At 41.6% G+C, this 11780-nt stretch overlaps 1 protein-coding gene across 1 annotated transcript in view; it reads left to right on the top strand.

The window, feature by feature from the left end:
- Positions 1-9421: 9421 nt before the first annotated feature.
- Positions 9422-11780, top strand: part of GLRA3 (glycine receptor alpha 3) — a 143395-nt gene continuing 141036 nt past the window's right edge. Inside the window, exon 1 of the mRNA XM_024194100.2 lies at positions 9422-9492. Coding sequence (XP_024049868.1) covers positions 9422-9492 — 71 coding nt within the window. The remainder of the gene's footprint in view (positions 9493-11780) is intronic.

Here is an 11780-nt window from a genome sequence, read left to right as displayed (position 1 = left end):
TTTGCAGGATTCAGCCTAGTTTTTGGATCCCAAGTATGCTCCATATTAAAACATTACTTGCTTTAAAGGAGATATACATTCTTCAAGGTTTGTTAATAATAGCAATACACCATTTCCATAAAATAATATTTTATGTATTAAGTCCTCTGTTGATATTCATTTTATCTCATTTTCTGCATGAATGGATATGACTAGTGGTTCAATTGCAACAGCAAACAATAAGAGAGATAATGGAGTTCTACTGTTCAGTCTCAAAACTAATGGTCTTGTCAAAGATTTCATATACAGAATTCTCAATTAGGCTGGTGAAAATAGAATGATGGTGGAATGGGCTACTGAGTCTGCACTTACAAGAATCCAGGGGCCCAAAATCCCTGTTGGTGGATCACTGCTTAATGTGTGTAATGGCTCAGCCATTCCCAGTCTTTATTCAAGCCATTACACACATTGAATCTATTTCCCCATGTTAAGTATCCTTACACCTTCTTGTCAAACTGTCTGAAACGGGTCATCTTGATTATCACTACAAAAGATTTTTTTCTCCAGCTGATAATTGCTCATCTTAATTAATTAGCCTCTTAGAGTTGGTAGGGCTGCTCCTACCTTTTCAAGTTCTCTGTATGTGTATATATATCTCCTTACTATATGTTCCATTCTATGCATCTGATGAAGTGGGCTGTAGCCCACGAAAGCTTATGCTCAAATAAATTTGTTAGTCTCTAAGGTGTCACAAGTACTCCTGTTCTTTTTGCGGATACAGACTAACATGGCTGCTACTCTGAAACCTGAGATATATTTTGCGGTGACACAAAGAAGCTTGAGAAATGAAGTTTCACTTACGCTTTGTTGGCAGTGAACATGCCTGTGCAAATGATAAGGAAAAGTCAATTCCACAGGGTGCTCTGGATTGCATGATAAGCTGGAGTCATTTTGCCAATGTGCATTTTAATACATCTAAATATAAAATCATATATTTTGGAACCAAGAATTCAGGTCACACATAGGGTGGAGAAATTGTATTTTGGAAAGCAATGATTCGGAAAGGTACTTAGGGGTCATGGTTGATAACAAACATACCATGAGCTGCCAGTGCAATGTGGTGGCTAGGAGGAGAGATACAATCTTTGGATGTATAAATGGGGGAACGCTCAGAAGAAATAGGGCGGTGTCATTACCACTATATATGGCATTAGCGAGGCCATTACTGAAATATTGTGCCCAGTTCAGGTTTAAAAAAGGTTACAGAAAGAGCTGCAAGAATGATTCCAGGTCTGGAAAACCTGTCTTACACTGACAGACTAGAGAAGTTCAGTCTATTACAGGGTTGACCAAAAGAGCCTCATGTGGCTCTTTTACACTTAAAGTGCAGCTTGGCAAGCCCCTCATGGCCCACCATTCTCTACCTACTAGACTTGGAAGGTGTGGAGCTTGGGGCTTCTGCCCATGGCAGGGTGGTGGGGCTAGGGGCTTCTTCCCTGTGGGGAGAGGGGCCTTGGGGCTTCAGTTGAAGCCCTGAGCCCCAGCAAGCACCTTCCATAGGGCTGAAGCCCCAAGACCTCCCCTCCCCTCAGGGCAAAACCCCTACCCCCACCACCCCACTGCAGGGCAGAATCCTCAAGCCCCAACAGGTGCACTCATCTCTTGAACTTCTGAAGTTTATCATATGTTGCTTGGAGGGTCAGTAGGTTTGGCCACCCCAGTCTATTAACAAAAAGTCACTTGATCACAGCCTATATGTACCTATGTGGGAAAAGGATTTCTGATAGTAGAAGTCTTCTTAATCTAGCAAACAAAGGCATAACAAGATCCAATGACTGGAAGCTGAAGCTAGACAAATTCAGACTAGAAGTATGGTACTTTTTCCCCCTTTTTGTTTTTACAATGATGGTAATTAACCAGTGGAACAATTTATCTAGGGACATAGTGGGTTCTCCATAACTTGATCTCTTTAAATCAAGATTGGACTTTTCCCCCTAAGAAACACACTGTAGCTCAGCCTTGAGTCATGGGTTTGATGCAGGAACAATTTGGTGAAATGCTATGGTCTGTGTCATGCTGGGGGTTAGATGAGATGATCCCAGTGGGCCCTTCTGGCCTTACAATGTATGAATCTATGAAACTGACATGGAGTGCATCTGAAGTTTTTTTTACCCACGAAAGCTTATGACCAAAAGTACAATGGCTTTCTTTAAACACTAAATATACATCAGACTTCCAGATTGTTCTCCCAGCTGACACAGTCTCAAATACATATATCACAATGACAGGGAAGATTTGATACTGGCATGTTGTCTTTTTTAACATACCAATTAGAATTGGATACATTACAGTGTTTAAATAGGGTGTTGTGATGGACTCTGACATTAATTCTTATTTTAGACCCTTGTTTTAGTTAGATGTTTTAGTTATTTTGATTAGTCTAGCTTTCTCTGTAAGCAGGTTCCCAAATGTAACCCACTCAAGTATGAAAGCCCAGAGGCTTTGACCTATTATTAAATACACAACCATAAAAATAGAATATATTTTGTGGTTAATACAACTCCAAAATGGATGAAGCAAGGGGAGGGATAAGACAGAGACAAATATGGTTTTGAATATAATATATTTTGTCAGTGATGCAATTGCCTTTTGCATATTCCAGTTTCCTGGGACCAATCATAAAGTGTGGAAGTTACAGTCACTGAAAGAAAACATACCCATTTGTATAGTAAACTTCAGTACGCAATGAAAGGATTAAAATCAAAGAGAATCATTCATTTCCAGAAAGTATGGGAGTGGGGATTTTGTGTAACAGCACAGGTACTCTGACTATAGTAAGGAGAGCTGCTGGTCATGAAGCTGCAAGGTAATATTACCTTAGATTGTGTCTTCCCTGCAAACAAGGTTTCTGCTAACCAAAAAGAACTTTAAGCAGGTCTCTAAGTATGATGTTTTGTTTAATTGCTTGCTCTATTTTATTTCACTGTTTTCCAGTTGTGTATATGTTAGTCATTGTTACCTTATAAACTCTATAAATAAAGACTATCTAGTAGACTGAGAAATGACTGTCATACTGTGTGTATGCATAGTAGTTGTAGCCAGGTTAGTCTCAGGATACAACAGGACTTCTGTTGGTGGGGGAGACAAGCTCTGTGTTGCTCGAAAGCTTTTCTTCAGGCTATTAGGAGAGTTTTACTAGTTTCTCTGAGAGATGTATTGGCTGATTTCATTCTGGAGGGAGTGAAAGAGACCACTTTTCCAGACTTAATACTCTAGTGCAGACAAGGCTCAGGTGGCTACTGGTGTTATAACCATCATGTCCTCTAGAGCTGCTCTGAGTAGTTTGAGAGGCTATAACCCCTCCAGACTAACCCCTAGGTTAAAATGCAACTAGATGGCCTATGTTTGCACTTCCACCATTGGAGCTATGAGAACAACAGTGGGAAAGGCTAGTGTAGATCCAGTGTAATGGGAAGATGTATAGAAATTAGAAAGAACAGTGTTTTCAGACTTGGCACTGTAAGCAAAAAGAACACAAGGTAAGGGTGTGTAAATAACAGGTGTATATTTAAAAATACCTTTGGGAAAGTGTCTAGTTGAATACCCAAGTATAGCATACTTATATATTAGTCATGGAAGAGGTACGCTTATATATAAAGGCAACTAAGCAAAGATATAAATAGAATGCAAATCTGTGCTCCATTAATAGTTTTGCACTTACTGGAGAAATGCTGAGGTGAAGAAGGGATGTTTATATTTTAAACTGTAAGCTATTAATAGAGCATACTCTCATCTTTTCTTTATGTACATGTTATGTTATCTAATATACAATTTCTATCAGCCAACCCGATTTTTAGAAAGTTCATAATTTCCCCTTGTTTTTCTGAAAAAGCACAGAATAGCCAATGATTAAACAGCTGATTTATAAAAATAGGGAAGAAGGCTCAGATCCTCAAATTTAGATACATAGATACCTTTGAGGCTCTGGGCTGAAATGCCCACAAAAGCTTTCTTAGGGCGTATCTATGTAGTGTGTAACTCTGTTGCACAGTAATATCCATGGACTTAACAGAGACACCAGTGTTATGGCTCTTTACAACAATGTGTAACACACCCTTCTGCCTGCTAACCCATAATTGCTCAGTTCATTTTAAATGGTCTGCTACAGAATGTGTGAACTACTTATGCTTAACAATCTGTTCCACATTGTATTTAGCTCAGACACTTTGATTACCTTCTCCAGACCCAAAGAAGAGCTTCCACCAACAGAAATTGATCTAATAAAAATATTACCTTGTCTCACTACGGAATATAATGTTTTACATAAAATAATATTCTTATATGTTTTTTCCCATGTATTTGAGGCTTATGTGAATTTACAGAAACATTTTTGATGGAAAGGAGTAATCTTTGGCACACACAGTAGAAGGCAAATTTACATGTGACCAATCAGGCAAGTCTCACCTCCCTACCCCAAAAAATCTAACATAACACGCAAACAGGCTAGAGAAGTATTAAGAGACACAGTAGAACATGTTATAATCTATTATTGTTAAGTGCTCAGCTTTAAGCTTTAAGAACAGGTAGGCTGGCTAACAGTAAAATGCAAGAAAAACAACATGGTTATCAGAACAAACCTATATTAGGACCCAACTCACCAAAGCTTGCGCTTAATTCTCTTGAAGTGAATAGCACCTGCTTATGTGCTCTGTTGAACTGGGATCTTAAGTAGGTCAAAGAGGGCTGATAGCTAGTACTGTGTTTGGACTGAGGAACCATCATCAGTTCTTTCTAGATTTCCCTAGAGAGAAGCTGCTGGTGCTTAAAAAAACCCCTAAAATCAAGACCTATTTCTTCAACTTACCCTTCCCAAAACTGCTCTACTCACAGTCTTCTCCCATGTAGGGGAGATGGGAAAGAACATAAGAACATAAGACCGGCCATACTGGGTCAGAACAAAGGTCCATCTATCCCACTGTATCTTCCGACAGTGGCCAATACCAGGTGCCCCAGAGGGAATGAACAGAACAGGTAATCATCAAGTGATCCATTCCCTGTTGCCCATTCCTAGCTTCTGGCAAACAGAGGCTAGGGACACCACCACTGCCCATCCTGGCTAATAGCCATTGATGAACCTATCCTCCATGAACTTATCTAGTTTTTTTTTAACTCTGTTATAGTCTTGGCCTTCACACCATCCTCTGGCAAGGAGTTCCACAGGTTGACTGTGTGTTGTGTAAAAAAATACTTCCTTTTGTTTGTTTTAAACCTGCTGCCTATTAATTTCATTTGTTGACTCCTAGTTCTTGTATTATGAGAAGGAATAAATAACACTTACTTTCTCCATACCAGTCATGACTTTAGAGACCTCAATGATTATCCACCCTTAGTTGTCTCTTTTCCAAGATGAAAAGTCCCAATCTTATTAATCGCTCCTCATATGAAAGCTGTTCCATACCCCTAATAATTTTTGTTGCCCTTTTCTGAACCTTTTCTAATTCCAATATATATTTTTTGAGTTGGGGCGACCACATCTGCATGCAGTATTCAAGATGTGGGCGTACTATGGATTTATGTAGAGGTCATATGATATTTTCTTTCCTATTATCTATCCCTTTCTTCATGATTCCCAATGTTTTGTTAACTTTTTTGACTGCTGGTGCATATTGAGTGCATGGTGTCAGAGAACTATCCACAATGGCCCCAAGATCTCTTTCTTGAGTGGTAACAGCTAATTTAGACCCCATCATTTTATATGTATAGTTGGGATTATGCTTTCCAATGTGCATTACTTTCCATTTATCAATGTTGAATTTCATATGCCATTTTGTTGCCGAGTCACCCAGTTTTGTGCAATCCTTTTGTAGCTCTTCGCAGTCTGCCTGGGACTTAACTATCTTGAGTAGTTTTGTTTCATCTGCAAATTGTGCCACCTCACTATTTACCCCTTTTTCCAGATCATTTATGACTATGTTGAATAGGACTGGTCCCAATACAGACCCCTGGAGGACACGACTATTTACCTCTCTCCATTCTGAAAACTGACCATTTATTCCTACCCTTTGTTTCCTATCTTTTAACCAGTTGCCAATCCAGGAAGAAGATGGAAAAGAGAAAAAAAATGCCAACAACCTGCTAAGCTATTCCTGCAGGCAGAAAAGGAAGAAAGTCCTGTTTGTTGTCATTTAAAAAAAATGTGGAGACACTAAGATACTATAATCATGAGGGCCTTTTAAGTAATTACATGGATAGATAGTTAGATAAAAACTACCACCAATGTGTATCACTTTAGGAAAAAGTCCAAGGACTGAATAAACTTTGAGACTGAATTCTCCTTTCACCAAAGGTAGGCTGTGGCTATAGAGCAGTGCTGAGTGACATTGTGGTGTGGGGAAGCTTATACTGCCACTCCCTATACTATGTCTCTTTTGTGACTAAGGAGAAGATTTCAGTATTCAACACTGTCAATGTGACAACTTTCATAAGCGCTGAGACTCATAACAAACAGTTGTTGCATAGTATCTAAAGTTTATATTCAGTAAAGAAATGGTGAAATACAGAATTACTGCTTAAACCATATTAGAATGAATGTGTCCCTCCTGTCATGTTGATGAATTTGAACTATACATACTTAATGTACTTTTCATTTATGGAACTATTCATACTAGAGACCCCATTGTGGTAATATTAATAAATAGTGTTATAAGAAAAAATGCATCTTCCTGAATCCCTTGGGGAAAAGTAGGACAATTTAAGTGTGGAAGTGCACAGGGTTTTAAAGCTAAATAGTACCAATGAAAAAGAGCTTCACTAAATGTTTATATTAAGAAAAAAGTTAAATGTGACAGTTCTGAAAATATAGTGCATGCACTTTACACCTTAATTCAATGCATCCCATTAATTCCAGAACAGACCTTGGAAGAAAAGGAGGTTTCCTTAGCATTAAGAAGCAAAGCAATTCTTTTAGCACTGACTAAGATTTTGGTTTGTTAATGATAGAGGACCCCCGATCTTCTTGCTCCTTCACTCTCGTATTTAACTGTTAAATTTTAAAGAAAACCTAGGGGGAAGGGTCAGTTTAAACAGATGACATTCTAGAGTGTCCCACAACCATGCATCTAACACGAAGTATGTGTGGGTGTGGAGAACCACACATCAGTTCTAGAAAATGAGGTCGGAGTTATTACTATGTAATGGTGCCTGCTGGGGCAATTGCAGTGGTGATAGCAAAAGGCGGCACAGGTGCAACCTCAGAAAAAGAACAAGGAGGATGTATGGCCGAACAGCACATTTTATCATATCCCTCTTTTAATAATGTAACTAAAATGTGGTTAATCCATCATTTTGTACCTATCCCTTCTAGTAAGTACAAACGTGTCTTATCTCCTTCATAGCTGTTGTTCAATCTCTGCCTTTCCCTTTATTTCCCCCCATTTCCTTTACTACCTTATCTTCTCTTCTGTCATTTTCAGTCTATTCCCCCCATATAATTTTTCTATATTGTGCTCCCCCCACCCCGTTTCTTATGCACTGTTCTCATCTTCCTTCCCCACACCTTCCTTCCCTCGCCTCTCTGGCACTCTTTCTGCTCTCCCTCACTCTCGCAGTACAGTATTGTCGCCTCCTCCCCACACCAAAGCAAACCCACTCTCCTATCTTATCCCCCAACACCTGCCTATTCCACACAGTGCCGCCTCCCCTCACTCACACATGCACCAGCACAAGCAGGCTCCCCCAAAACCTGCTCAGACAAGCTGCTCCCACCCCAAATACATCCGCAAATATAATTGCAGGCCCCAGCCCCCGTCCAGACTGAGCTTGCTACAGAGATCCCCCCTCCAAAAAAAGGACACACACACCCCTCCCAGCCCCAACACAAACAGCCTCCCCTTGTCTAAGGTTCTTTCTCGTTCTGCCTCCCCACCCCCACAGGGATCTCCTCCCGCCGCCCACTGTCCCGCACGGAGGTTCATTCACAGCCATAGATGTTCGCACCGCCCTTTACACCCCATTCGCTCCTTCTCCCGTAGCCCGTTCTTCTCTCACTCCCTCTCTCCCCCACCTGTCTCTCCCTCACTTGCCCCCTTTCCCCAGACTCTTTCCTCCTGAAGCTCTCAACGCCTCCTTGCTCAAGAGCGCTCTTCCCTTCTGAACTCCCCCTCTCATCACATGGGATGAAAAAGGATCGGGGCGACATGATTCCCCATCTCCTCAGTGGTTGCGCCTTTCAAAGTGGTAAGGACCACGGACAGCTCTTCCCAGCCATCGGAGAGCCACTGACCCCAGCGCATAGCTCCCTCGCCCTGCCCAGCGCTCAATGCACTGCACACCTGACGTCCCTGGACACTCCCGCCCGTCTGCCGGTTCCCCAACCTCACCGCACTCCCCCAAACACACACAACTCCCCCTCCCAAGCCCCTGGGACACAGCCCTCCTCTGCACGCCCCGCCCCCTGCACTCGCCTCTCCTCTCCACCCCACCAACACCGTACAGAGGGACACATCTAGGCAACAGCTTTTTTACGAGCGTTTAATCTGAGGAGGGCTCTGACAGCAGCTAGGACAGAAGGCTCTGTTCTAATACTCGTTCTGAATTGAAAGGATGTGAAAAGACAAAGGCGGCGGCGGCGGGGGGGATGACCAACCCCATTCCTGGCTGGACTAACCACTCCCCACATCAGATCCCCTTTTGAAGGATCGCCACCCCCACCCCATTCCCTCCTGTGGGACCAGTCCCTTATCTTCTTCCTCAGGGTCAACCCCCCAGCCGCCGCCAGACATCTCCTTCTAGGGGATCCTCTCCCTGTCCACCCCCTGAAACATCACCCCCCCCCCCCACACACACACACACACGTCTAAAGGATTAACCTCTCCTCTTCCCCCATCCAGCCCCTTCTGGTACGTTGCGGTGCTGCTCAGCCCGGCTGTCAGTCGGTCTGGGAGCTCCCCTGAGTGGCTGTGGGCAGCCCATTGCCTGGGCTTGGTCTCCGCCCTCCCCCGCGCTAGCTCTCTCAGCTGGCCCTAGCGTTCCAGTTGCTCAGGAATGTGGCGAGCCGGGTTCCGGCTGCTAGCAGGAGCCGGAGGGAGGAAGGGAAGCTGAGCGCATGCTGCCGCTGCCGCCTCTGCTCTGCCTGATCTTCCCCTTTTGGAACAATCGCTTTCTTTAAATGAAAAATACAAACCCTACAGAGCTGGTTCCCAGCCACCACCAGAAAAGGTTCGCCCAAGTGCCAGGCGCCGGTGAATAAACTAACCCCGGACTAAAACTTCCCTGCCAGTGGGATTACAGGTGCTGCACTGCCGCAGGGAGCTCTCCAGGGTGCTGAAGTCCCGGCAGTTTCTCCAACAGCTCCCAAGACTGAACAAATTTCCTTGGCACTCTTTCTGGATCCTCCATGACTCGGAAACGTCTGCTCTGGAGGTTGTGAATGCCTCGTAGTAACATGGCCAAGGTTAGATACCTTCGTGCAGCTGTTTCGGGATTTTATCTCTGGGAAGCTGCAGTTCTGTTCAGGTGAGTCCCTCCAGGGTGGGAAACGGAGATCACAAACGTGCCCCAAGCGGTTTTTCTTGCACAGCTGAAATGCTTGGGACTCATAGATGATGCACAGTTGCTGCTGCCGCTCCAGCCGTACTGGCCACAACTGTCTAGCCTTCAATAGCCTTCTCATTGTCAGTGACAATTAAATGTATGGGATTTGTGTCCTTGAGGTAACTTTGAGATACTGGAGTGACGCTGGATTTCAGTTTCATTTTACAATGTAAGGTTCCCTGTTTTATTTAGAGCTGGGGTTTTCCCTTGCACAGTTGGCCAATTAGCTTGTGTTTTGTCACGTTCTTTCTTTTTAAATGGAAAATGCAACACTTACGCTCTTTAAAATTCTTCAGTTTAGAGATGTATATAAAGTTCTACGAATTTATTCAGAGTTTGGAATACATTTAATTTCATTTATTACTATTTATTATTTTATTTAGTATAGGACATCTAATTTGGGGACTTTATTAGGTCAGGAAAGTTTCATGCAGAAACAGGAACAATGATAGCCGGGTGGAGAGAGGAAACTGATTCGAGAATTTCTTCCAAGATGTTTTACCTACTTGGTGTACTATGCAGCTGGGCTTTCTAAAATTTGTATACTGTATAATACCGAGAGAGCAATAAATCAAGAGTTGAGCAGAAAAGATTAGAGGACATCCTAGTGTACAAGGTTTTTTCACTATTGCCCAGCACACTTTTCTCAGATCAACTAACATGATATCAACACAAACATTACATTCTGGAACAAACTAGACTCCCTCTTCCATTAATCTCTGTATTTATTTTAAAAGGCAAGCAAACACACAAACAAACAAAAATTCCCACAATATAGACATTTTAAAAGAAGAATTTGAGGTCACCCTTTTGATGTTTTTGCTAGAATATTCTGCAAGAAGTAAACCAATCAGATATATGTGAATATGTTAGTTTTGTACTGCAATAAAACGAAGCATAAATACATACAACTTACATAACACACAGGCAGGCTATTACTGAGTGTCATATCCTTACTTTTTTTTCAAAAGGTGCAGGAAGGAAATAAAAAATGTAATGGTAGGTTACCAGACACACTCTTGTGATAACATACAGAAGGATTATTTATAAACACACAACTATGTATCGTACCAAGCAATGGTGATGGTGAATATACATTCATTTTAGGTAGTGTTAGGTTAATTGAATCAACATGTGAAACGTAGTAGTATTTATTGTAATTTTACTTTAACTTTGCAAACAGGAACAGATTTTAAGAAACTGGGTCACATGATGTGGGATTATTTGGTGTTGTGTGGGAGGGTGAGCAGTAGAGAGTGTACATTTTCTTGTAGTTTTGAATATTTAATGTATGGAGTAGAAAGATGGATCCTATGGGCTGTAATATACTGAATGAACTATAATTATAAGTAGAAATGTACTATCAATTATTGTATTTCAAGGTTACTTATAGATCATGATTTCCTTGACATTTATCTAAATGTCAGTATACTATTGAATGAACACCCAACTCTTTATTTAATAATATAAAACATATGTTATTTACAAAGAGAAGAAATAAGTTTTTGGAAGGCATAGCATCAGATCAGAAAACATTACTCGAGGAAGTTAACTCATAGTTAAGTTCAGATTGTAGACTGACATCTTTGCATTGCATGTGTATACTTTTATCCATTTTAAAGCAACAAACATGTTTTCATAATAGCAGGGTTGTTCATCTAAATGATCATTTTTAAGAATAGTCATGGTCATTATGCACAAAAATCTAGAAGCTATGTAGTGTATGGCCACTGTGAAGGCAGTGGGGCGGTGGGAGTGCATAGGAAGGTTCTAGCTTTTATTTCTCAGACAGGGGCAGGGTGAATGTGCAGCCCTTATGCACTCTGGAATAAAAAGACTGCTCCTGACTTGAGCTATTAGCATCACAAGCCATCCCAAAAGGATATAGATCAGCCCAGTTCATCAGGTCCAAATGAGGGTGTGTTAAAATGTTGACACAGATGTTTTGCTTTCTGGAAATCATTGAGACCAATTCTCCCGCTTTGCACCTTGTGTAATCATTTATACCTGGGCAGATGGGAGGTAAACTGCTACCATGTTGTCTTCCCTCTGAGACACAATCACTCCTAGCGATCCACTGAGATGGAGATCTTATACTGTACCTTCAATGAAGAACTATACCTTCTAAGCACAACTGACCCCTAAATGATTTTCCCTGTTCCAGATATGACACAAAGGTAATGACTGTTCTCATTTTTTAAAACAACATT

Source organism: Terrapene carolina, unplaced genomic scaffold (assembly GCF_002925995.2).
Source record: "Terrapene carolina triunguis isolate 2854851 unplaced genomic scaffold, T_m_triunguis-2.0 Scaffold66, whole genome shotgun sequence".
Taxonomy (NCBI): Eukaryota; Metazoa; Chordata; order Testudines; family Emydidae; genus Terrapene; species Terrapene triunguis.
The sequence above is the reverse complement of the archived record's forward strand: the minus strand, read 5'-3'. Positions and strand labels throughout refer to the sequence as shown.